At 38.4% G+C, this 27,994-nt stretch overlaps 1 protein-coding gene across 2 annotated transcripts; it reads right to left on the bottom strand.

Annotated features, from left to right (window-relative positions):
- Nucleotides 1-4: 4 nt before the first annotated feature.
- myom2a (myomesin 2a) lies at nt 5-27,952 on the bottom strand. Of its 2 annotated transcripts, XM_017716652.1 has the most exons (39): nt 27,878-27,952; nt 26,991-27,111; nt 25,605-25,700; nt 24,743-24,878; nt 24,184-24,338; nt 23,849-23,941; nt 20,709-20,797; nt 20,588-20,629; nt 19,921-20,085; nt 19,637-19,798; nt 19,127-19,268; nt 18,564-18,757; nt 17,966-18,022; nt 16,786-16,913; nt 14,849-15,032; nt 14,568-14,585; nt 13,866-14,040; nt 13,594-13,715; nt 10,350-10,367; nt 9,839-10,026; nt 9,565-9,691; nt 8,683-8,861; nt 8,471-8,585; nt 8,131-8,290; nt 7,072-7,178; nt 6,903-6,947; nt 6,672-6,808; nt 6,412-6,556; nt 6,231-6,290; nt 5,472-5,539; nt 4,679-4,792; nt 4,467-4,554; nt 4,334-4,372; nt 3,829-3,934; nt 1,823-1,986; nt 1,583-1,619; nt 1,458-1,480; nt 1,168-1,223; nt 5-960 (listed from the first exon to the last, which is right to left on the bottom strand). In XM_017716652.1, the coding sequence occupies exons 2-39, from the start codon at nt 27,086-27,088 to the stop codon at nt 454-456; spliced, it is 4,539 nt and encodes a 1,512-aa protein (XP_017572141.1). In that variant the 5' UTR covers nt 27,089-27,111; nt 27,878-27,952; the 3' UTR covers nt 5-453. The 2 variants fall into 2 exon arrangements, with proteins under 2 accessions (XP_017572141.1, XP_037400997.1); XM_037545100.1 differs by lacking the exon at nt 26,991-27,111 and having other exon boundaries at nt 27,878-27,940.
- Nucleotides 27,953-27,994: the final 42 nt, after the last annotated feature.

The raw sequence follows: 27,994 nt of genomic DNA, 5'->3' as shown, positions 1-27,994 counted from the left end.
AGAGGGAAGTTGATCACCGGTTTTATTGCAAACACAAAGCTTAAGGCAGCTACAGAACAAGATGAGAAAAACATGGTGTCTGTTTTAGTAAACAGCACCTTTTAGTTTCAACTTCATAATCTTTATATTTTTAGCTTGGCTAGTATAACACATACGAACACAAACTTGCTGACCAAAGCTATGATGACTATTTGTTTTGCATTTTCCTCTAGGGTGGGTAAACTGTAGACCCAGATTTGAGTTCTCTTAGGGTGACCAAAGAGAATTTACTCAAACCCATGTTTCTGACACTGAAAAATGGCTTTATGAGTCAATGAGCAATTTATTCATGAGCCATTTCTTTTAAACACAACAAACTAATGTGGAGGTCAGTGTTATTAAAATGTTGTTATCAAGCACTACGTTTGCATTATCAATATCTGAAACATAACTTTAAGAGCAAAAGCCTTTTGTTTACTTTTTAGTGGGAGTAGGTGACCTCATAAACCTGGGTGGGGTGGGGGACTTGGCACTTCTTGGTGGGGTTGGGGATTTTGGAGTTGGGGTAGGGGACTTTATGGATGGAGGTGGTGTAGGGGTTGGGGATTTAACAGATGGGGATGGAGCGGCTGTTGGGGCCTTCACAGATGGTGCAGGAGTTTGGGGTTTGGAGGGTGGTGCCTGTGAAGTGGGTATTGGGGTAGGTCTAGCCATCTGTCCCAGTTTGGGTTCAGGGATTGGCTCGCCTTGCTTGTAGACGCTGACAGTGATCTCCACAAACTCACCACCATACTTGTTGCGCACATTGATGCTGTACTTGCCAGAGTCCTCTACAGTGACATTCTTGATGGTCAGGCTGGCGAACTTGCCACTCTCAAAGGATATCTGATTGTGGTCATCAGACAAAACTTCCTGCTCATTCTTAAACCAGGTGACTTCTGGCTTAGGGTCACCCCACACTGTGCATGTCAAACTCAGGGTCTGCAAAGGTGAGAGGTCACATTAAAGTTGATATGGTTGGGGGGTGGGGGTATACACGAATTGAATTATTGCTATAATAATGAATATGATAAACAATTACTATTTCTCATGAATGCAGTTGACAGGGATATACGTCAACTAATTGTAACTCACCAGAGAAGTGGTATAATTTGTTGTAAGAAACGTTCTTAAGAAAGATAATATTACCTTGTACTCCATAATGGTCACAACATCTGGCAGTCCACCCACTACTCTGCCACGGTCTACAGAAGATAAGGAGAAAAGACATTTTGGCAAATGTATACACATTCCAGTGCCATGTACTACAAGTAGTAATTACTCAAAGCCATCAACAGTAAATTAGATCAAAAAGTGCTGCACTCAGCCAAATATAATGACTAGAACTGCATCATCAAGGAGCCGAGTCAGGCTGTCTTAAAGTACATTATTTCTGCAGACTAAGCATTTTCTTTTGATGTCATTCTATGTATACTCACTCTTCTCAGCAAATGCAGCAGCCCTGAAAAAAGGAAATCAGCTCATTAGCAAAAACACTGGTGGGGTAATCATGATTAGACAAAACAAAATGTATCATATTTATATGCATGACAATTTGCCTTACTTGAGTCTTTGGAATTCTGCATAGGCATCATTGTATGCTATAAAAAAACAACGATAACCATGAATACATAGATGTTTCTTCATTGCATTATAGGTTGCATTAAGTCTAGTATTTAAGTGTTAAAATGAAGGAGTAATGTGGCAGAATCATAAGTATTAACATGAATGTACTGGATCATAAGACTAAACTATAAAAGAAGGCAAGTTAGAAGCATCTATTTAAAATGTAGCAGTGACTTGCCTTGTCCAGAGAGGTCGAAGCTACGGGTGTGGGAAGATTTGCCATCGTGGATCTCGATGCTGTAATGGCCCTTCTCCTTATCAGTGGGCTCACAGATTTGCATCCAGGCCATTTCAGATGTGCCTCCAATTCTCATCTTTTCTGAGGAGGCGATCTTACTTTCCCTAAAACCCAGAATAACAACTGCCATTTTTAGATTTAAATTCATGTAATGACTATAACTCAGTTTCTCTGTATGATTCAGCTGTTAAGACTGATGTAAACCAATATAATTTTTCATGGGGATGCACAATGATGATGAATCAAATTGGTTTCAATATTTGCTTACAAAAATCATCATTGGACATATACAGTGGGGCAAAAAAGTATTTAGTCAGCCACTGATTGTGCAAGTTCTCCTACTTAGAAAGATGAGAGAGGTCTGTAATTTTCATCATAGGTATACATCAACTATGATAGACAATATGAGAAAAAAAATCCAGGAAATTATGGTGGAAAATAATTATTTGGTCACCCACAAACAAGCAAGATTTCTGGCTCTCACAGACCTGTAGCTTCTTTAAGAAGCTCTTCTGTCCTCCACTCATTACCTGTATTAATGGCACCTGTTTGACCTTGTTATCTGTATAAAAGACACCTGTCCACAGCCTCAAACAGTCAGACTCCAAACTTAACCATGGTCAAAATCAAAGAGCTGTTGAAGGACACCAGGAAGAAAATTGTAGACCTGCACCAGGCTGGGAAGAGTGAATCTACAATAGGCAAGCAGGTTGGTGTGAATAAATCAACTGTGGGAGCAATTGTAAGAAAACGGAACACATACAAGACCATTGATAATCTCCCTCGATCTGGGGCCCCACACAAGGTCTCATCCCATGGGTCAAAATGATCATGAGAACGATGAAAAAAAATCCCAGAACTACACAGAGGGACCTAATGAATGACCTGCAGAGAGCTGGGACCAAAGTAACAAATGCTATCCTCAGTAACACACAACGCCAAGAGGGACTCAAATCCTGCAGTGCCAGGCGTGTCCCCCTGCTTAAGCCAGTACATCTCCAGGCCTGTCTGAAGTTTGCCAGAGATGATCCAGAAGAGGATTGGAAGAATATCATGTGGTCAGGTGAAATCAAAATAGAACTTTTTGGTAAAAACTCAACTCATCGTGTTTGGAGGAAGAATAATGCTGAGTTGCATCCATACCTACTGTGAAGCATGGGGGTGGAAACATCATGCTTTGGAGCTGTTTTTCTGCAAAGGGGACAGGATGACTGATCCGTGTTAAGGGAAGAATGAACAGGGCCATATATTGTGAGTGCAGTACAGTGTGTGCAAACCTGGTGAAGACTTGCAGGAAAAGTTTGACCTCTGTCATTGCCAACAAAGGTTATGTTACAAGGTATTGAGTTAAACTTTTTATTTTTTAACTTGTTATTGACCAAATACTTATTTTCCACCATAATTTACAAAAAAAATTCTTTAAAAATCCTACAATGTAATTTCCTGGATTTTTTTCTCATATTGTCTCTCATAGTTGAAGTGTAGCTATGATGAAAATTACAGACCTCTCATCTTTCTAAGTAGGAGAACTTGCACAATCAGTGGCTGACTAAATACTTTTTTGCCCCACTGTATATTGACTGCTATAAACTATGTATTGATTATTTAGATTTTTATGATGTATTTATTGCATGCTGGAAGGGCAGAATGTTTACGTGGCACTGGGCTACTATGTTAGAATATGTGCAATTTATTTATATTACCGCATTACTACATGCTAATTCAAGTGGATGTATTCCCAATTTCTACATAAATATTTGTACTGGCATCAGTACTGGGGTCAGTAGATACGTTGTACATAGAAAGCACCAGATATTGGTACCAACATGAAAATTTTTCTGTAAACCAAATACAGATTCAATAATGTCATGGGAAAGGCACTGCCATATGCAGTCTTATTCATGTAATGTTCGCTGGTAGATGCACTGGAAGAAGCAAGGGCATACTTGTGGAACCAGCTGGTCTTCATCTCTTCTGTGTAGTATTTCATGTAGCACTGCAGCCTGATGCCCTCTGGAGTGCACTGCAACATTAGTTCAGAAGCAGAGGACCCTGCAACAAGCACACAGTATTCAGAAGCCAGACTCAGTTCTCCAGTATATCTCCCATTCTGAACATTCATGCCATTTCAGTGCACATCTTGTGCATTGCATAATGGTCACTGGGTTCCATTATCCATGCATTTACAGCAAATAGAAATACACATGCAACACCAAACACATTAAGTTAAAGTTAAGTTAAAAATATAAAATATAAACTATACAAGTTAGTGAACCATGGTGGAAAATGTCTGTAAAATTCACCCTTTAGGATAATGACAGATGAATGAGTATAAGCTCTTGGACACATTCTGGGCAGACAAAACAGCCTGATGCTACTATTATCACAGATGCTGCAGTTACAGAACTTGTAACATTCTTTCACTTGACAGTAAAAAAACAGTTAACATACCAGCAATGTGGGCAATGGCATTGATAATATCCTCAAATACTGCAAAGCAAAGAGAGAAGCAATTAAATACCTTATCCTCGGCAATATAACAGACAACCCCAGTAATAAAAAAAGCCTGACGTAAATACATTACCTTGGCCAGAAATTTCAAACACAGATGTATCTTTTCCACGATCATCACCTAGTACAGCTTTATAAACTCCTTGGTCTTTTCTGGAGAACTTTTTAACAGATCAAATGCATGAGTCTAGAAGTACCTTTCAGTTCAGAGTTAAAATACTTGACATATTCTACATTAAGGAATGTTTCATGTTCAGTTTCATATAAATCACTAAAAATACATACCAGGGGGATAGGAAGAGCACAGGTTCCAGACATTGGGTTAGGTGCAACATCAAGGGTAATTTCTTCATCATCTTTAAACCACATAAATGTGGTCTCTTTCTTCACATTGGCCAACTACAAAAACACATGAACAGCAACTTCATGTCTGTTTTCTGGTTTACCAAAGTATGCCAGTAAGATGTTGTCAGTAAATGCATTTCTAACACAAAAACGATACAGACTTGTGTTATGTGGTGTTGTTCTACATGGTAATGTACAAATGAGTGGTAAATTCAAAAGTTTGACATCTCAGTTTTCAATAGAAGAAAAAAGAAATGTTACAGATAAATGAATGAAATGGCTTTTTCGTGATGAATAATAACTGATCCTCTATGCTGCTTATCTCAGCAGTCATTGGATGGAAGGCAGGATACATCCTGGACAGGTTGCCAGTCCATCACAGGGCAGACAAACGGACATATACATTCACACGCACTCACAGAGTACCTAGGGGCAAGTTAGCATGCTTGACTGCATGTCTTTGGACTGTGGGAGGTTAACTAGAGGAAACCCATGCAGACACAGGGAGAACATGCAAACTCCACACAGAAAGGACCCTGGCCACCTGGCAGGGACATATTTCAAGCAATATTGAATAAAATATTTTAAAATATATTTTTTGTATCTAGCTTATAGTATTTCATTTTACATTGTAGAAAAAACTAAATAAAATAACAGAAATTGTTAATATGATGAGTGATCCCTGACTTTTGAATGCTAGTGTACACTGTCTAAAGAAAGGGTTCTTACCTACCTTGCAAACAAGCATAACTGTGCAGTCATCATTCACATGGAAGGTCAAATATTCTGAGAAATGAGGGCCTAGGCAAAACAAATAAAAATAAATAAAAATAAATGCAATTTCAACATGGTGAAAACAGAAAAGTCTGGGTTTGGCGACTGCATTGTGCCAACTGTAGTGTTTGGTGGAGAAGGGACAATGTTATGGGGCTGTTTTTCAGGGGTTGGCCTAAACCCCATAGTTCCAGTGAAGGGAAATCTTAATTCTTCAGCAGACCAATGCATTTTGGACAGTTGTATGCTTCCAACTTTGGGAAACAGTTTAGGCAAGGCCCTTTTCTGGTTCAGGATGACTGTGCCCCAGTGCACAATGCAAGATCCATAAAGGTTGTGGAAAGACTTAACTGGCCAGCACAGAAGAATGACATCAACCGCACTAGAATGAACTAGAATGGAGATTCTCATCCAACATCAGTGTTTGACCTTACAAATGCTCTTCTGGATAAATGCATAATAATTCCCACAGACAACACTCCAAAGTCTAGTAGAAAGCTTCCACAAAGAGCTGTTATAGCTGTAAAAGGGGGACAAATATTAATGCCCATTGATTTAGAATGGGATGTCATAAAAGCTTCTGTACAAGTAATGTGTAGGTGTCCCAATACATTTGTCAATATAGTGTATGTTATATGAATATAATGGAACATTATATAACTTTGTGTTATGTGACCACCATTACACAACACAGAATTATAGATCTACTCTTTATAACCTTGCTTCCTGATGTGTTCCTTTCTCTGGAATTCAGCCTCTTTCAGTGCAGCCTTGAAGACTGAAACAAAACAAAGAAAAGCCGTAGTCATTCAGTGAAACCTGCAAGGACATTTAGATAACATGGTTTTATCACTAAAGCTTCAATGACAGCCATTCAACATGTTAAAACAAGCTCTCACCATCTCCCACAAGCACCAGGGAGCTTTGATTCTTGGCCTTTCCATCATGGATCTGAAGGGTGTATGTGCCTTCATTGGCCCTGGTGAAGTGTTCAATGGTCATCTGAATGAGGCCTGTGGAAGCATTGTGGCTGATCTTATGACCCTAAACACATACACACAAGACATTGCATCAAAGATCTGCTTTGTGGTAGTGATGGCTATTTAACATCAGTGGTTGAATTTGAAGAGACCATTAAAATGAGGTCATTGAACTTTACCTCACCGCTGGTGACCTCCTTATCATTCACAATGAATCTGTAGGATGCAGCAGAAGACATCTTCTGGACCTGCAGCCAGAAACGCACATGGCCCTTCTCCAGAACCTCATAGTTCAGCTCTGTCTTCAGGGGAACAACTAAAATTGAAAAGAACAAAGTAATTTTTACAAAACAAGAACGCATACAAACCAGACAGAAGTTAAAACGCTGAAAACAGTCAGAAGTGCGTACTTGGATGTCTGATATTGTAGCTGAGTTCAAGCACTTTGTTGAGCTCTACAAAGAAAGAAAAGAACAAATATGCACTGAATGAAAAGCTGAGCCATTCCATTTGAAAGGTAAAATAAAATACTTGAAAGAGTGTTAGAAACAGGGACAAACCAAAATGGACAAACCATACCCTCCTCAGTGATAGTGTGACTGGAAGAGAGTCCATCTGTGTCAGATACAGCCACAGAGTAGATGCCCAAATCCTCCTTATCGGGGTTAACAAACGTCAGCCTGGAGCTGGAGGCAACACAATTGCAATGTGATGGTTAAGATCACACTTTGGTTTCAAGATTTCACTGCACTTTAATCCTTAGACACAGTTGTTGCAGCTGACATCAAAAGCATGCTGTAAATGTATAGACTGTCATAAGCATGATTCAGATAAAAAACATTCATATCATTTATGTTTATGTCATAGCAAAAACATGGAATTTTTTTTTGGATTTACATTGATTTTCATTACCACAATGTGTACATATACATGTTTCTCATTATCTATATATAGCATTTTTCCACTTTTTTCAATTAGACAAAAAGAGTTTGTATTACTTTTAACTGTTGTATCTCTAATGCTTCCCTGTAAATTATAAGAATGATGATCAAAACAGCAAAAGATTATATAACACAAGTAAAAAGAAACACCTAAATAGCTGTCAATGTGTTGTGGGGAAATAAGATAAAATTATATATTTTGCAAAATATATAAGTATTTTACTAATTTGCTTAAAATTACTTAGTGCAATTGTATACAGATTGTTAAAAGGAAAGTTGAGGGGAAAAGAAAACATTATTTACAGGTTTATCTTACTGTTATGGTAATGAGAATTTGGTCTTGTAAATTGGAAACTGTGCAAAATTTTGAAAATCTATTTAAATTCAACTGTAAAAATGATTAATTGAGACTTTGTTCATTGTTTCTACATCCAAAAAGGAAACATTCCATTTGTCATTTTAATTTTTTCAAGATGGGTCCCAGTATTTTTCATGTTTGAGAAAAAAACTGAAACGCATCCTTGAACCTGTCAGTTCAGAATGTAAATTAAATGTAATTCCGTGTGTCAGTAACTATGTAACTAAGTTTGCAATTCTGTATAATTATGTTATTGCATATAATTACTGTCACACAATAGCTCCTAAGGGTTAACACAGTTTGACATATCCAAGCATCCACAGATAAAAGGTAAGATACCGTCTTCCCACAGTTGAGACAGAGGCTCTGTTGGATTCACTGATTTCTTTGTAGGACTTTGACCAAGTAAACTTTGAGTGCTCGGAAATCTCAGAAGCCTCAAAGGACAGGAAAATATCTCCAGTTTCCTCATCTACACCACACTCAATCTCCTTGATATCTTAGAAAAGATTACATAAGGCAAATTAATCGATTAACACTGAAAAAAAAAAACGGATGCAGCTTATTTTTTTATCATAAAATGCAAAGATTATTACCTAAAGATAAAACATGGAATGATGAAAAATACATATAACATACTAATAAAATGATACAGCAGCATGTTAGCAGTATAAGTTACCTGGCAGAGCCTTTGCACACACAGCATCAGATACATCTGAGGCCTTTCCTTTCCCTGCTACGTTCACAGCACGTACTTTAAACACATACCAAGCTCCAGTCTCCAGACCAGTTATCTACACAACAAAATACAGTCTCAATCTCCAGGCAATTGATACATAATATTTACAACAAGAAATATGGAATGTAGATGTTCCAAATGATGCTCATTACCTTCAGGTAACAATGTGTCACAGGCTCAGCATTCACCGTGACAAAATCAGACGATCCCTTCTTGGCCATTTCCACAAAGTAACCAGTGACAGGGCTGGCACCGGAGTACACAGGAGCCCTCCACTGCAGCAGGAGAGAGTGGTCCCGTACCTCCCAGAAACTGAGGTCATATGTTGGGCCTAACATGGAGAGCGAACATTTGTACTTGTAGTGAAAACTAGTTTCTTCTAATGAGAAAATGAATCATTTGATTAAATAGTTTCAACTTGATTGTTGTTCAATAAAAGAAACATGTGAATATGTATCCAGTTCTGGCATCCTATATAGGCAGTTCTGTGAAGAAATCAGATTATTTATTTGATTTCCAGTCACAGACGTTGGACTGGCCACCCCAGAGTACAGACCTCAACATCACTGAATGTTTGGGATTACATGGTTCTTGAGAAGCAGAAAATGCAACTTTTAAGACTGGACTTTTGAAGGTGTGGACAAATATCCCTGCAGAGTTCTTAAAAAAACTGAAGTTTCCTGAAGCAAGTTTCCTGAAAAAGAATGGAAACTGTAACAGACTGCACTGGTGGAGACACTAAATATATCGAGTTGTTGCTGCTTCTGTTAAATATGTTACCTGCTTTTTTCCTAATGCTGAAAATGAATAACTGGAAATGAAATAAATGGATGGAGGTCTCTAACTTTTGCAGAGTACTGTGCATATGTTCTCTTGCATCTTTAATTAAATGTGCCTTCTTATGTATTTATATGTTTTAAAGCTTGTGTACACAATATGTGCATGCATTATTTGTAAAATTATTCTTCTCTGTATTCTCCTCTTAGGTTGTATGCCTGACAGGATATAGCATCCTTAAGGCCACAGGCACTCACCAGGCTCAGGCATGGTCCATTCCTCACAGGCAAAGGCTTTGCTGGGTTCAGATGGCAGACCAACGCCAGCCAGATTGCCAGCCTGGACCTTAAACTCATAGAATACTCCAGCGGTCAGGTTTTCCACCTGTGTACAAAAAGCCAACAGAAGGTTAGAGAAGTACAAATCTCACATTTAGTCTAATCTAAAGTGTAAAAATCACCTACAGAATGATCTGAATTGACTTCTGAAAGTTTAAATAAAACCACACAGTGTTTAAGTCATAGAGCTTACCTTATATACCCTACTAGTGGCTGGACTGTGGCTGACCTCTTTCCAGTTGAGAGAACCTGCTTCACGTTTGTCCACATAATAAGAGGTAATCCTGGTTCCTCCAGTGTTTTTAGGGCGTTTCCAAGCCAAGGTCATGGAGGATCCATCACAGCTGAGCAGAGTGATGCCATATGGGGCAGAAGGAGCAGCTGGAGAGCACAGAACCACAGTTTTAGCTTACTGAGGAAAAGGAACAGTACATTCTTTTGATGTGGAAATTGTTGCAAGTAGCCAACAAGTGTATAACAACATTATGATTCAATGACTGTAGCCAAAACATACATGCATTGATTTTAAGTTGGCCACAGTTAGTGCAGTTTGATACCATACTTGCATTGTGAATTTTTAATTATGTTGATTTGTAGATGATAATAAAAAGGAGGAAAGTTCAGTTACTGAAGTGTGAAATGGAACAGTATACTGGAGAGTGTGTTAATTTGTGCCGTTTAGGAAAACAACTACACATACATACCATAATCGACTCCTCTCTCTGTATGAGACAACACAAGGATACATCTTTATCTCCACTTCATGAATAGCACTCTATTTTTAGAGAACTGCAGTTAATTAGGAACCTGAATTACAATGTCAGATTAGAGATGAGCGATATGCACATAGTGATATAATATCAAGATATACATTACTCAAAAAAATAAAGGGAACACTCAAATAACACATCCTAGATCTGAATGAATGAAATATTTTTACTGAATACTTTGTTCTGTACAAAGTTGAATGTGCTGACAACAAAATCACATAAAAATCATCAATGGAAATCAAATTTATTAACCGATGGAGGCCTGGATTTGGAGTCACACACAAAATTAAAGTGGAAAAACACACCACAGGCTGATCCAACTTTAATTTAATGTCCTTAAAACAAGTCAAAATGAGGCTCAGTATTGTGTGTGGCCTCCACGTGCCTGTATGACCTCCCTACAACACCTGGGCATGCTCCTGATGAAGTGGCGGATGGTCTCCTGAGGGATCTCCTCCCAGACCTGGACTAAAGCATCCGCCAACTCCTGGACAGTCTGTGGTGCAACGTGGCGTTGGTGGATGGAGCGAGACATGATGTCCCAGATGTGCTCATTCGAATTCAGGTCTGGGGAATGGGCGGGCCAGTCCATAGCTTCAATGCCTTCATCTTGCAGGAACTGCTGACACACTCCAGCCACATGAGGTCTAGCATTGTCCTGCATTAGGAGGAACCCAGGGCCAACCCTAAGCAGCCTATGCACCAGCATATGGTCTCACAAGGGGTCTGAGGATCTCATCTCGGTACCTAATGGCAGTCAGGCTACCTCTGGCGAGCACATGGAGTGCTGTGCAGCCCTCCAAAGAAATGCCACCCCACACCATTACTGACACACTGCCAAACCGGTCATGCTGAAGGATGTTGCAGGCAGCAGATCACTCTCCACAGCGTCTCCAGACTCTGTCACGTCTGTCACATGTGCTCAGTGTGAACCTGCTTTCATCTGTGAAGAGCACAGGGCGTCAGTGGTGAATTTGTCCATCCTGGTGTTCTCTGGCAAATGCCAAGCCTCCTGCACGGTGTTGGGCTGTGAGCACAACCCCCATCTGTGGACGTCGGGCCCTCATACCATCCTCATGGAGTCGGTTTCTAACCGTTTGTGCAGACACATGCACATTTGTGGCCTGCTGGAGGTCATTTTGCAGGGCTCTGGCAGTGCTCCTCCTGTTCCTCCTTGCACAAAGGCGGAGGTAGCGGTCCTGCAGCCTCCTCCACGTCTCCTGGTAGCGCCTCCAGCCTCTGGACACTACGCTGACAGACACAGCAAACCTTCTTGCTACAGCTCGCATTGATGTGCCATCCTGGATGAGCTGCACTACCTGAGCCACTTGTGTGGGTTGTAGAGTCCGTCTCATGCTACCACGAGTGTGAAAGCACCACCAACATTAAAAAAATGACCAAAACATCAGCCAGAAAGCAGAAAGGTACTGAGAAGTGGTCTGTGGTCCCCACCTGCAGAACCACTCCTTTATTGAGTGTGTCTTGCAAATTGCCAATAATTTCCACCTGTTTATTATTGTTAATTCCATTTGCACAACAGCAGTGAAATCATTTGTCAATCAGTGTTGCTTCCTAAGTGGACAGTTTGATTTCACAGAAGTTTGATTTACTTGCAGTTATATTGTGTTGTTTAAGTGTTCCCTTTATTTTTTTGAGCAGTGTACAATAATTATCACAAAAATACCCAATTTCCAAGTAATTTGCAATTTTATGCTGAGGAACATTATTCCTGCATTGTTTTTGCCCACGCAGTCTTACAGTCACTGACCTGTTGCCAATTAACCTAATTAGTTAGTGAGTTTCCTTAGGTATTTTTTTTATTACACTTTACTAGTCTTCTGTCACCCCTTTCCCATGTTTTTTTAAACACGTTGCTGGTGTCAAATTATAAATTGACAAATATTTTCAAAAAACAATAAAATATCTAAGTTTCAACATTTGATGTGTTGTGTTTGTACTGTTTTCAATGAAATATAGGGTTTGAATGGTTTGCACATCATTGCATCCAGTTTTTATTTACATTTTGCACAGCAATTTATTTTTCTTTGGAAACGCAGTAGTATTTCATTTGGTACAGACAAAAATCAAGTAGTGCCACATTAAAAAATACTTTCAGTGATTTTTGTTTTAACATTTCAGATTTAGGACTGTATTAAAGTTAATTAAGTTAAATAAGTAATAAATACATTAAATTATTAAGTTAAATAAGACTAATTATCATTTCTTTGCAATGAAACATGCATTTGGCCAGTATTTTTAAATGACTGACAATTTCCACAACAAGCTCAGAAATGTGTACTGCAAGGTAATTTATGATTATAAAGATAAATATTTTCATACTGCATACTCTCACGTAAGCCCATCTGGAATAATGTTGGTGAATAACAAGGGTGAATACTGATCATATTGGCAGTACACATCACTCAAATAATAATACATAAAGGTTATTTTAATGCCTTTTCTGCAGCCCACCTAGTGATATTTTGACTTAATATGATCGTATAAAATACGTTCCCCTGTAACTCAGTTCTCAGATTAACAAGGACACGGTGGCTCTGTGTTTCAAATGTTATGACTGTGTTGAGCTGCCAGCAAGCAATGAGGGATGAAAGGGGAGGTTGCGTTGAGATAAGCTGGATAACTAGACTTTTCCTCATATCCAAAAATTGTGTACAATTGTATACTGCCACAATAAAAAAGCATTTCAGTACTATTAAAACCCTTTTATAAATATTGATGTGCTTGCTCACCTATGAAAATTTTAATCTTGCTTCTGGTTTCATAAATCATATCTGATGACTGAAGAAAAAAATGCATAACAAAAAAGGACTTCCTAACAGGTGGAAATTGCATTTATGGCTACTGTGAAAAGGGGTTAAGCCATAATCTGCCAGTACCAATTGGTAGTTTTGTTACGCAATCTCAATAAAACCTTTGGTTTACCTTTGTTGTAATTGTAATAGCAGGTTCTCCAAACATTTGTTTGAAAACATAATCCAATCAAGCATGACCTGGTCAAAATGCAGTTATGACCAGGAACACTATGGATTTTAGCAGCATATCTCTACATTGCAACTAAATTAAATAACTACCTGAATTAAATAATTACCAAGGACTTGGGCTGAACTTGAAATTAAAAAAGGACTAAATATATTTCAACCTAAGTTTGTTTACTTACTGAGAGCAGCATCAATGAAGAGGGGAGCAGATTCCTGAGACTCCTCACTCAGGCCATAGGCATTCACTGCCTGGACACGGAAAATATAAGTTTCACCAGGAATCAGGCCATGGACCACAAATCTGTCCAGACAGAGGTAGGGTTAATTTTGAGTTCTTCGGGCACTGGGACACCTCAACCATCAAGCATTAAAAACCTGTTAAGCCTGCTACAGTGAAAAAGCTTTGACTTGATAACATATATGTAAAATTGTACATATATGATCACATTACCTGGTGTGCTTATAGGGTCTGTGATTACAGGGGGTCCAGACTTTGGAGCCAACAACACAACAATCCACATAGTAGCCCATGAGGTTGCTCAGGTTTTTGGGGGGATCCCACTGTACAAAGGCAGAAGTTTTGGTGTTTCTGGAAGCTATCACCTGACCTGGAGCCGAGGGAACTCCTGCACACAACAAAGACATTCTTTAGAACTTGGAGATATACTAGTAGAAAACTATGCCCATACAAATTCAAGAAAGACAAAAGAGCAAAAAATACCAAACATTCATTTTTCCTTTGCAGGTAGTGTATTTTTTCTTGCTTGACTTACCTTTTACTCCAAAGAAATAGGGGTACATGACATGCTGAATCACAGGTTTTAAAGCAAAGCAATAATGTGCAGTCAATAACAAACATTTTCAGGGGGTGATCATAGAGGTTTGGGTAATAGAGGCTGATGGAAAAAACTGTGACTGTGTATATCTGTGTGTTGTTGCCCTCATGCTGTAAAGGAATTTTATGCTTAATGTGTCTGTGTCAGGCAACAAAACACCATATTAGTTAATTACTGGTGACATTGCTATGTGGTCACAGAATTATCTATCATATAGCGTGAGTAATGCTCTAGTGCTCTGACATTCTTCCTCTCCACAACCAAAGAGGAAATCTTAGTGATGATGTTATTGTAATCTATACGTAACCCATACATACCAATGCTTGGAACAGTGGCTGAAAAATATGGCATGTTACATGTTTATCAAAGAAGCTTTCGAAGTTTCAGTACATAATATCATCAGGACTTTTACAAAGGATTTTGTTTAGGATCTCAGAGTAGTTAAAAATGGCTGGATTTTCTGTATTCACTTCACAAGTAAATTTTCTACATCATTTCCAGTTGCTGGAGCACGCATTAGCCAAAACCGAACATTTTTACTCCCACCAATGCAGTGGTATTCCCAATATTCAGTATAAGCAGTAGTAAACCCGCTTACCATGAGGATCCACCTTCTGGATGAGATCTGAGGGCTCTGATGGCTCGCTTGGGCCGTACTTGTTGACTGCGATTATGCGGAAACGGCATGCTTTCTTGACGTCCAGGTCAAAAATGGCGTAACGGGGCGAGCGGATCTGCACACCTGTGTTGACTCTCTGCCACAAATTACTGTTGCCCTCTGACTGAGAGGCAGGCCGAGATAGCCAGAGCGAAAAGTAGGTCAGGAAAAAGGAGGATTATTTTTGTAGACTCTCAGCCCTCTAAACCACTTCAACCACACTCTATTCCAAATTAAGTTAGTGAAACTGGCTACAATTAATATGTGATAAAGGGTGATTCATTCTGACTCAAATTCAAACTTTATAGTACATTTGTGAATTAGTTTTAATGACAAACATTTTGTTTTCCCTCTAAGCATCATAATGTTAAGATCACATTATTAGTCGAGGGGTTAAACATGGTAGCTTACAGGTTCTATTGTATTATGATAATCTTTTAGGCACTGGTTAATGCTTTATTTGATTCTAGTTCAATGAAACACACTCACTGGCCACCTTTGTGAGGTCCACTTACCATACAGGAGCACTGTATAGGTTGAAGTCTGTTTTTCTGCTTAGTTTGTTACCTTTACCCCATTCCTCAATGGTTAGGACCACCACTGAGCAAGTATTATCTAGGAGGTGGGTCATTCTCCACACTGCAGTGACACTGAAGTACATTGAAGTCCAGAGTTTGGTTTTTCCTGACACTGTAGCTTTTCTTGGTTTCACATGGCACTGACTAATGTGCAGCTAATTACATACATGGGTGCTTATTGGTCAGAAAGTTTGGTACACAAGCTTCTGCTAATCTCACATTTGCCACCATGAAAATAGAAAATAGAGATGCTTAATGCTCAACCTCAATGTGTATCACAATCAAAATTAAATTTAAATTCAAATTGACAATGTAAGTAATCATAAAGAAACAGAAATCAAGTACTGTTTATTTTCATCCTCAATTTTCATGCCACATAATGGGAAGGATATTACATTTATTTATTTATTTATTTATATTATATAGTAAGGGATACATATAGATTTTATACAATAATAGACTAGTGAATTTTTTTTGGCACTAATGGATGCAAACATGAAAGTAACAAGGCATTTGTATCCTCATCAAATTTTTGACCCATAGACATCTGTGTGTATAGTTTGGTGTACTTTAGTCATTGCAGTGTGAAACCAAATAAAGAAAGCTAACATAGAAAGAAGATGTGAAAAAATGGTATGGTATATGATAAGTGCACAGTGAGTGCAGATAAAAGGTACAATATATGGCCATAAGTATGTGGACACCCCTCCTATTTATAGTTTAGGTGTTTGAGTCACAGCTGCTGCTACCAGGTATTACAAAAACAAAGCACAGTAGTAGTGAAAGGGTTGTACTGAAGAGCTCAGTGGCCTTAAACATGGCACTGTCACATTATGCTACATTTTCCACAAGTCAGTTTGTAAAATTTCTGCATTGCTAGATCTGCCCTGGTCAACTGTAAGTGCTATTATTGTGAAACAGAAGCACCTCGGAACAACAAAAACTCAGCCATGAGGAGTTACAAACATCAGCATTGGGACTGTGCAAAGGGAACTTCATGAAATGGCTATCCATGGCTGAGCAGCTGCACAAAAGCCTAAGACCATTACTTCATTATTATCAAGTGGACTGAATAGGCATAAATTCCATTAGACTCACTCCAAATCTTGTGGAAAGCCTTCCCAGAAGAGCGAACACTGATATATGTGATGGTGATGGTCAGATGTCCATATACCTTTGGCCACTTAGTGTAAGTGTACCTAATATAGTGGCCAGTGAATGCGTACTACATACTTCACTCTTCTAATGTTATAGACTGATAAGTTAAATATCCAGCACACACACATAAGCCTCACACACCTTCTCGATGAGGTACCACAGAGGTGCCCGTCCACGGAGGCTAGGCGGTTTCCAGCTCAAAACAACATATGCTCGATTTATTTCTGTAGCATGCACTTCAGTTGGGGGCTCCAGCAACGTAACATACACTACATAAGGACACATCAGGAATTTATTTAAAAATACAAGTTCATTTTACACACATCTTTATTATACAATATGTACATTACTATGAGACAAGGTGAATATTTGGCAAGAATTACTACTAAATAAATATATTACTACTAATTACTACTAAATAAATACATTACTACTACTAAACTGAAACCTTTAGGTTTCTGTAAAGAAAAAGGCTGTATAGCACATGTACAGGAAAACCATTTGATTACCAATACAGAAGTTAAAGATAAAAGGTTACAGCAAAGTTACTGGTGAACATACATCACCAACATTTAAGTTGACATATTTTAAGAATTAGAAATTAAACCAAAAGTAAGATTTCTGCAACTATCAACAAACATTCACCTTGCCACAATTTGGTATACTACAGTTTAAAGATGGGTAGCCATATGATTGCACTGTAAAACAATTTTAGGAAAGCATTAATGATGAGGATTACATTTTTAGGAAGTGAGTCAACTAAAGGGTCAACTTCTATTTAAAAAGATTTGGTAGTCTTCATAGTAGGGATGTGGTTGTTAGTTAGAAAATGTGATGTTTAGCTATACAAAAACAAACCAAAGTCCTGAAATTTACAATCACTAGACCAGCCAAGACCTACTGATAAAAATAACACTTTGCAAACTGTATTTGCAGACATAATTTCTTCAAATGCTTCTTTGACAAGTGATGTGAGTGGGTGGAAATCATTCATAGAAGGGCTGTGGATTCAGTGAAACAATGTGTATGCATTTAAACAGTGTACTGTTAAGTTAACACAATGAAGAAGATATGTCTTGCTATATTAAAGAGTGATCTATGGATCAACAGTGACCTGCAGCATGGTTACAATAGGTAGTGACTGTTCTTTAAGCTATACAGAAGAGAATATGTGTGTTAAATTAATTCCTTTAAAACAGTGTTACATAATGTTATTCATGTGTTTTAATGTACATGCAGGGTGGCTGATGAAGAGGATAGAAAGACATGATGTTAGGTTGTCTATGGGAATGAGTTAGTTGACATCATTAGCATATAGTACCTCCTTGCAGTTCCTCCTGTCGAACCACAATATCATATTTCCCCTCGATTTTAATCACTGTTGTAACGATAAAGATAATCTGTAACTGCCATATATCAATCTGGCTAGACAGATAACTATCATAATGTTATCATAACTATATGTGAGTGCAATTTATTATGTCAGCATGCACATACAAATATACTGGATATGATGTGATGGATTTGCGAGATATACTCCTCAAATCATTATAATATAACAGCTCACAAAAGAATAAACACAATATTTTGCTGTATATTTATCTAAGCCAGGTAACTAACTCATGTCTAACTAGGATGAGTGCATGAGTGTTGCCTGTCTGTTTCCACATCTGTTTGGATTTGTGAGGAGAACAACACTGCAGTTCCAACCACACATTTTGGTTGATTGTTATATATGATAGCAGGACCTTTTTTCATCATACCTCTGTTGTTTGGTTGGCCACAGTTACAATAAATACGATATTGCAAAAATAATTTATATATTTATAAGATCATGTGGAAATAATTGTCTTAAAAAAAGGCAGTGAGGTGAATAAATAAGAGATGGATCAAATGAAAGAGATGTTATTGGGCCCTACCTTCCACATCACTTTCCACCTCTGCAGCAGTCACTCCAGAAGACATTCTGGAGGGCAAACTGATGCCTGCACTGTTCACAGCCCGGACCCGGAAGTGATAGGAGGCCCCCTCGGTAAGCCCATCCACAGGGAGTTTGCACACTTTAACTGGAGAGCCATTGCACTGGACCCAGTCTTTAGTTCCAGACTTGCGCCTTGTGAGGATAATGGGAAATTCAGAATTCCAATACTCTGGAACAGTAACTTTACAGTAGAAGAAAAATAACATTCTCACTTTTTATGCATGCAATTGTAACAAGATTGAATTAAATTTAAAGTAATTTTGGAGCATTTCAATTCATCATAAAATGTTTACACAATGTAAAAGGTTGCTGCTGTTTTCAAATGGTGTAAATATAAAAGCAAAAACTGAGAAAAAATGGAGTTCCTTTTTTTATTATATGAGAGCAATAATATGTACTTAAAGCAGCTCTTGACATTGTACAATGCTGCTGGTTCAATAGGCAACTGGCATTTTGACATGACAGCCATTAAAGGTCATTGGATTAGTCAAGGGTGCTAACCTGTCCACAAAATAACCAGTGATAAGAGGTTCATTGGTAGTGTTCGGAGGTTTCCAGGAGACCAGAACATAATCCTTATTGACATCAGAGACTGTGACATCCATGGGAGAACCCGGGGCCCCAACCACTGAGGGAGCAGCATCTGGTGAACACATGGTGCACACAAATGCTTACTTTATTTTAATGGAGACACTACAGATCATACAACATATCATAAATGTGGAACTGGATTAGGGTTAGGGATACAAAATGTGCACTTTTGAGTGTAGTTGAGGGGAATGAGTAAAATGACCGACTGAATCTGACCGATTGTATCTGAAACATGCAAAATAGAATTGTTGATGCTGCTGCTTGAAAATCAAAGCAAAAAAATGTGACTGCTACATCCAAATTGATAATCAACTATGACATTTTATGTCTTATTGCTTTATTCATCTTCAGCATAATGAACAGTATTTGTATATGTGCCTCCAGAAGGCAAGTATAATGAATTAGACATCTTAAACAAACCTTTGACAAACAGGTAAGCACTGTGCTCAGTGGTTCCATCCTTGGTCCAGATGCGGAGGGTGTACAGACCCTCATCATCCTTGTTTAGATGAGGAAAAGTGAGCTTGGCAGCACCACCACCAACAGACATCTCAACCCATCTGGATGGCTTCAGCAGAGTATCTACACATACATGCACACATTTAGAGTTCTGCTGTTTCTCTTACAGGATGTAATGAACAAAAACAATTCTAGAAAGTTATAGAAAGTTCAACACATTCAAGCACATAAAGATGGCCTCTTACCATCTCTATACCACAAAGCCTCTGGTGGCAGATTAGGTAGGTCGGGCACCACAACCATGGTGGCCACCAAGGTCAGTGACTCGCCCTCAGTGCCAAATGTCACTCCAAACCTATCCAGAAGGGTCACCTCCAACTTGCTACGATGGATACCACTCAGCAAGGGCACTGCACAGAAACAAATACAAATACAACTTTTATTCCTCAAGTTTCTTCTTCATACTATTAAAGAGTTTCTCCTAACAATATTGCCTTTACTACTGCTAATTCAGAGCCTGGACTATTAGATTTCTATAAAGGTACTTTCTGTCAGTGTCTCTTGGAAGAAAATAAAACTGAATAGTAGAAAGTCAATGTTTTTCTCTGTCATAACCACAGTAGCGCTATCATCTAAGCAACACATCTAAACGTACTGCATTGATGATGAGCTTAATTTACAAGAATGCAATACATTTGGTGGGGGTAAACAGACATGATGTATAATGTGCCTTGATGTGTTTAACAGAGAGTTCTGTCTCTATAGAGAAAAACTTGGCATCAGCTGTAACCATTACATAGGGCTTTCCAGGGCTTATGAAGCCATTGTGACTGAGACAAGGGTTGTTATTTGTGGCTTAAGATCTCAAGAAAAGTCCTAAGCCCTACCCAAAGCCTTTCACCCTTTTCTCACCTTGGCCTGGCAGATGAGCGCTCTCTGCTGCTCCGGCTGGTCCTGAAATAAATAACAACCCAAATTATGACAAACAATGCCAAGAAGTGACATAAATAAGATAGAAAGGAAATAAACTTACTTCTCACACACACTGTGGCTTTAGAGGTGACCTTTCCCTCAGGGTTGGTAGCCACAGCACTGTACACACCAGAATCTGCTACTGAGCATCTAAAGAAAAAAAAGTTAAATACCCATAAAATTAATTAACAAAGCTCACATACACAACAAAACAGGACTTCATGCGGTTGTAAAACTAGTATGTTGATGTTTAATTAAAATGTGTTTCTTTCCAAATTGGTAAGATAATATTACAACAACACAAGTGACCATTTGCAAAATTATGATTGACAATCCTCTCAGCCAATCATCTGTAAATGCTACTTCCTTCGTCAGGTGAAGAAAAAATGTATAGCGAGACCACACTTATAGTAAATTATTGTCAGGATGATTAGGTCAGGAAATGGTGGAAAGGTGTTGCTGAGAAGCATATCAAGCATAACACTATATAATCTATATGAACTATATGAGCATCAGGAAAGGTGGAGTTGTTTTTATTTCATTCCTGAAGCTAAGCAAGTTTTGGATTAAAGACCCCAATCACAGCATTCATCAAACCTTTAAGGTGAGCTAAACTTTTAAAAGATCAGTTATCTAACAAGTTCATTAGCTTCATTCATTGGCTTAATAAATCAGTGAGACTGGACAGTGCTCACATATGTGATTAAAGAAACCGTGTTCACAGTCATTCCTTGAATTGTTTTATTAAAGTTTGCTAAAAGACATTCAGCACATAACATTGCTTTGCCTAGCTCCAGTGTTAGCTTTAGCCTTGGATCATCTGAAGGGGCAGATTGCGTTGCTGAAATCTGCTCCAGATCAGACATGAATGGACGGATTTAAGATGGATTTAAGTGGCTAAACTATTTTGATGGTTTGATTAATGTAAACATAGTTTCCAGAATCCTTTCATTGTTTGCTTTAATTTGGCATACAAGCTGTCAGTTCTTAAACATGACTGCACTAAACAATGAGTGAAGAGTGCTTATTTTTGAATAATAAATATTTCAAATATACTAGCCCAAGTGCCTTTAACGTTTTTAGGCTGTCAGTGTAAGAGTTAAGGAAAAACTGGAACAAATATAGTTGACGCTTTGAAAAACTGACACAAGATTATCTCCAGGTCAAGTGTAGAGCTGTAAATGTTAAAGGTTGATGCTTTAAAAAAGTAACTACAACAGTAATTCCATGTTAACGTAGCAAACTGGGTGTTCCAGATATGTACCAGATAAAATGGCCAATGAGTGAAGGCCAAGGAGTGAGCATTTTTCCTTATCTAATGTTAAACTGTTAGCTCAGTGGCTCATCTACCAATTTAACCCACAAAAGTTAATAAATGTACTCTAATCTGTCTGCTTCCTTTCTGCTGATAAATTTATTGTACAACTGTTATGCCCTATTGGACAGATGACTGACAAAAAAAGGTTACAGCAAGCTTCAAACTATAAACAGATTGCTATTTATGCAAAAAAAAAGAATAATAATTGTGGACTTTTTTTAGTTTCATGTCAACTAGCTAATTTTTTTAATAGGATAACGTGTTCCTATATGTCCTAACTAGATAAAATATTCTCCTCTACTCCTTTACAGATTAGCATCAGCTTTGTATATGTGCAAACTTCTGTGAAAGTGAGATTAATCTTAATGCATCTTAATTGTTACAAAAAATAGCCTGAGCTCTTGCAAATGGTCAGTTACTGGCAAAAGTAAACCGAAAGGTAAAAAGCTGATGATGTAACATATTTTATTAATCTGAAAATTATATTGGAATACTGGAATCAAGTACATTTAATGCATCAAATTTTTCACTGTAACTATCTTATAAAGCTGAACGAAATGCTCATATGTTAGGAGAATAATCAAAATGTTAACATTCTATTTAAAAACGTACTGGAACATATGGTATACTCATTCAGGTCAATGCTGGTACTGGATCTAAGTTAGTTAAGAGATATCCTCATGTGTCTTCTTTTTAGATATCACTCAATTTATCACTGCAAATGTAATGAACACCTGCTAGGACAAAGTTTTTTGAAGCAGATTGGTGTTCTGATGAGCTCTGCTAAACACTGGACCAAACTAAAACAGACTGCATTATATATGTATTATCTATCTGTACACTCTTTGAGCACGCAAGTCATCTCTGTCGTAACACTTTGCAAAGAATAACATTATTAAAGTATGTGACAGAAATTGCTTTCCATAATCCTTAAACCTCTGCAGTAAGGTCCCACAGTGTTAACAGAATGTTGCCTAGGTGCAAGAGGAAACACAGTACAGAACATGATCTCTTAATACTGTAGCATATTGGACTGGGAGATCTAAGAAATGCAGTGCTGGTCTTGAAGAAGAGGCCAGGGAGTGAGAATAGAAGGAAGAAATGTGACCTTCAGCCTGCATGAACTATTTTAAAGCCTCTCAAGCACCTTGACATAAAGAACAAACAGTTCCTCATGTACTGGACTCTTCCAACGCTTTTCCTACAAAAGTCACCCTGGCTCTTTCAGAAAGGTTTAGAGGAAACAAAAAAGTCTCTTTGAAACGCAATGAGTTTGATTTGTATTTAGAGCTTTATGGTTAATAATCTGGGAGTCTCTTGCTACTGTAATGGCAGTGCTGGTGGGACTCAAATGGCAGGCATTCCAGCATCGAATGACACAGAGCTCAGCAGTACGGCACGAACAGCTGAGGCGTCTTGGAGATGAGGGCAGGCCCTTTCTGAGACCAAATAGGAAACTCTCACTGCCACCAGGACGCCATTCACTTTCACTGACTAATGCAGAAAATGATTCAATGAACTATGGTTGTTTACTCTTTTAATTTCAAGAAAGTGCCATAATCACAATCTGCTGTGGCCGCAGAGTTTGACTACTTTAGACATTCGGTGTGAGTAGTACATATGGCTCTGAATGATTTTGTGTGATTTTAATCTGTTTAGATCATTTTGGGGATTTGTCTTATTGATCATCAGGAAGTCTTTTGAGTTATTTCAGGTGTGAGTTGCCGTAAGGGTTGATAATTATTTCATGTAATTTAATCTTGTCACATGCCATTTTGGCCAACAGGAAACAAATGTTCTTATTTACAGTTGTGGTCAAGAGAAGGATTTTATAAACATTATGTTTAAGGATGTTAAAATGTTTGTTACCTAAATGTCCATACCTGCTTATAATCAGACCATGTACTCCATATTTTTTCTCAATTTTGTACTTTCCAGGTGCACTCAGAGGGTCAATGGGAACATTATTCTTATACCTGCAAATGTAGAGAAGAAATATTTAGATTACAAGAACCACATGAATAGGTTACTGAGGAGAGAATATTAATAATCACGATGACTCATTTTTAATGATGCATGAAGTATTCTTGAAAAGTCTTTAAGAACATTATACATGGAATTTCAATATGACATTACAATATTACTGCATTGCAACTGAAAAAGCAACTTAAGATCATGACATGATGTTTGAGAAAGGATGACTGAATCAAGCTCAAACCATTTGACAATGGGGGTGGGGGAGCCAGCCACAGTGCAGAAGAGTTTAACTGGAGTCTTCTCCCACACAGTGTGAGACCTCAGACCCACCAGAAAATCTGGGGCTTTGGGTGTGTCAGTATGGTACTCCCTCCTCACTGACATCCTCTCCCTCACCTGAGGCAGCACAATGGGGGTTAAGAAGCTTGTACAGTATCAACACCATTAGCATAAAGAAGCATGTACAGATATTATTCACTAACACAGCTTTTGAGGTTCAAACATTTTAGTCTGTTCAGTCATCAACTGCTATTCTGATAAAGTTATTAAATCTTCCTCTCTTTTCTACTCTAAAAAAAATAGTGCTTTGAGCAGATTTGATTGTGTAAATCAGCTAAATACGAGTAACAATTGCTGTTTTCAGTGCATTTTAGCAAGGATTGTGTTGATGTAATATAGCTTCTTTATGTGCAACCCATTTGAATCATGTAAATTCATTGTGAAGTGTGGAGAAACTTAGAGGGGTAGACTAGGAAATCCTTTATGGATGATCAAATGGATCAGAAGAATGTGGTATTCACCTCTCTTGTAATCTCAATATTCTCCACTTGTTCATGAGTGGCAACCCTCATCCTGTGCAGCTCCTGCTGCATGGTACTCAGGTCTCTTCCGAAATGAGCAGCCATGCGCTGATACTCCTGCATTCCTTCAGGTTCCCTACACAACACACAGGTGGTCTGAATTGTGGGTGCTGAATCTGACATTTGGATATATTCAGGTCAAAACCATTAAGAAAAGAGTAATAAAAATCATTTACAATGATACAACGGAGGACAATGTATTAGCATCTCACCAGAAAAACTGACAGCTAAGCCTGTGACAATTATTTACATAATCACCTGCTTGCAATTATTTAAGGTGACATCAGTACTGATGTTTAATAATAACACGTTTAGTATTTGTTTTTCTGATCTGGAGCTGTACCTGTCATCAGTTGGGAGCTATCGACAGCTAGGAAGCAAGATAGTTTATCAGCCACTTACTACTTTAGGCTTGTACGTTAATAAGATAATTTAAGACAATTAATTTCTTAACTGGCAGCTAATATTCCCCAATCATGACAGGCCTATAGCAGCCTATTATATGTCATTATCTATTCATAAATCTGTTCAGATTACTTAGGCTATGTGACATTTAACCTTCTTATCAATCCTAATACAAGTAGCTGCCACTATTCATGAACCAAAATCAAAAAAATCAGAAAAATCATAATTTAATAAACAGCCAAATTCTGTGACTGAAAGTCCCAACTTTCCAGTGTAGAAGGGCTATTTTTTTTATCGTACAGTGGATGGGCATACTGACTCAGGTACTCGCTTACACTCTTACACATCTTAAAATAGCTCACTGAACGGTAGTGGCTACGTCAGCCCAGAGTCTCACCTCTCCCTGAAAGTTGGCACCTTATAGGCTGGTTCCGCCATAGCCTGAGTGGCCTCGACCTGCTCCTTCTTCACTGACTTCACCGAGCTTGATTTTCTGTCCAACAGCAAATAACCATTCAGAAGAAAAACATGCATGATGCATCTTCATACATTAGCACACTATATAAGCAGCTAAAAGGAGGCAAATTGTCTTTAAAGCAGCTTTTATTGCAGCCATCGCCGGTGGCCAATATCTGATAGTGAAGCATTGTTCTACCGAAAGGCCGTGCTTTTGTTGTCTGGATTTCAACTGAGATGTTATAAAGTAGTTGATTGTGTTTTTTGTAATACCTAATGATGCCAATCCCTGTACAGATTTTCCACCAGTTAGCTAGAAATGTATCCACAACTTACTTGCTAGCATCTGTTAGTACAAATTCAATGAAAGGAGAAGAATTCTTAAGCATGAAACTTATTGAAGCTTCAATAACAATCTGCTTCAACTGAGAATTTGCAAAGACTGACCCAAATTCAAACCCAATTCTTTACTAACATCATGTATATTCCACATCTGTTGAGTCAGTGCCTTATGATTTTGGCAAGCAAGAAAGATCCAAGTATCCAAATATCCATGATATCTCCTATTTTGTTTTCCCCATAAAACTTGATTTCTTTTGCTACTTTGTTGCTGGGAAGGATTTCCCAGACAGCCTTACATTTACTTACATGCTAGTCCTGAAAAAGCTGGACACGCAAACACTATTAAGCAGGCAGCCATTTTGCAGTGTTAGTTTACCCTGATGGAAAACACCAGCATAGACTAGCATAGCAGGTCACCAGCAAAACCAGGATATGTTTGTTGTATGTATGTGTTTTGGATGCTGGTGTAGTGGTGAGCAGCAAGGGAAGTTAAACTGCTGGTCACTATCAAAACTAGCATATGTTGTGTTTTGGTTGCTGGCCATGCTAAACTAGTACTACAGTAGCACAAACCAGCTAAGACCAGCATGGAACCCATGTTGGTCTGTGCTGCTTCTTCAGCAGGGTACTCAGTTTACCTGTACATACAGCTCCTTAAAGATGAACATTAGCTTCTAGAACAGACTTTAAGAGCATCTGGTGTCACAACCGAATGGTTTCCCTTCACATCACAATGCTGAAGAGTATTGAAGAGCTTTTTAAAAAGCAATGAGCATATAAGGCTTTTCTTTAAAAAAAAAAAGCCTGCAAGCTTACTGTCATTTGTCAGGTTAATATGCAATAATCTGGAGCAGCATTAGCAAAAGCCAGAGCTGCATGAGGTTCGTGGTTGGGCCCACTGGCCTCCTAAAACATCTACCAAGTTGACACACTGCCTATCGGCACACTTGAGAGCATTCAGTCACACCCGGGTAATGTCTTGTACCTTGATGAGATTTGCTGGGTAACATGTTTAGAGCTCTGACATTCTTGGCAGACTTGTTTTTGTGTCTGTTGATATACCGGCATTGCCCTCGTAGGCATGGTGGGAAAACTTAAAAAGACACCTAAATGTCACATCATGGATCAATTCGTTAGAGTTCACATGTACAGTGAATAGATATTAACTCTTTTTGGTGCTATTATAGAAACATTTTCAAAAGGGTCTATATAGAACCATATAAAACACATTCTCCATCAATCTAAAGAACCATTTCACCATGCCAGGAAACATATAAATATGAAATGGTTCTATAAAGAACTCGTGGTTCTAAACAGAACAACTGAGTTTACTAAAGAACCCTTGAAGAACCGTATTTTTTAAGCAGGTACGGCACATCCAAAGGGAAATGGCCCAGTAGCACAGAAACAGCGACGGAGGTGTGAGGAAAAGTGCAAGTGAGCCAGTTGAATCCCTGACCTCTGAATTCTAGAAATAGATTAGACTGTTAATGGAGAAAGTGTTTTTTTGTAAATGTACACGGTTTTATCTTCACAGAAAATGTTTAAAATAATAGGTTAAGCAGAACAGACCCTGAAACAAGGACAAAATAGAGCGATAACAATTTTCCAAACACGCTAGCCATCTTTTCCACACAGACTGGTGAGATAACAGAAGTGCTAACAGAAGTGCTAATCCAGTCCAATAGAAATATGAAGCCTTTCACCCCAAACATGGGCGTTGGTACCACAGAAAACCCAACATTTCTACATTTTTACAGGTCGTACTTTGATGCAGGTATCAAAAAGTAGTGCCCAGTGGCTGAACACAAGTGGAGGGAGCTTTATTAAGCAGATACGTTGATGGAATAATGAATATAAACTGCGACTTACCCCAAGAGAAATGAACAGCGTTGAGCGTTGGAAGACCAGCCAGAGAGCACTTGGAAGGCTCTTGCTGATGGTCACAAAAATAATGCCCTCACTTAGGGAATGCCTTCTCCCTCTTCC

This window comes from Pygocentrus nattereri, chromosome 15 (genome assembly GCF_015220715.1).
Source record: "Pygocentrus nattereri isolate fPygNat1 chromosome 15, fPygNat1.pri, whole genome shotgun sequence".
NCBI classification, from domain to species: Eukaryota; Metazoa; Chordata; class Actinopteri; order Characiformes; family Serrasalmidae; genus Pygocentrus; species Pygocentrus nattereri.
The sequence above is the reverse complement of the archived record's forward strand: the minus strand, read 5'-3'. Positions and strand labels throughout refer to the sequence as shown.

Coding starts and splice junctions, on each gene's coding strand:
- myom2a (XM_017716652.1), bottom strand. CDS start 27,088: ATGCCTACGAGGGCAATGCCGGTATATCAACAGACACAAAAACAAGTC. Junction 24,339..24,742: donor ATATTGAGATTACAAGAGAG/GTGAATACCACA, acceptor GTGCTGCCTCAG/GTGAGGGAGAGGATGTCAGT. Junction 1,224..1,457: donor TGCTGCATTTGCTGAGAAGA/GTGAGTATACAT, acceptor TATCTTCTGTAG/ACCGTGGCAGAGTAGTGGGT.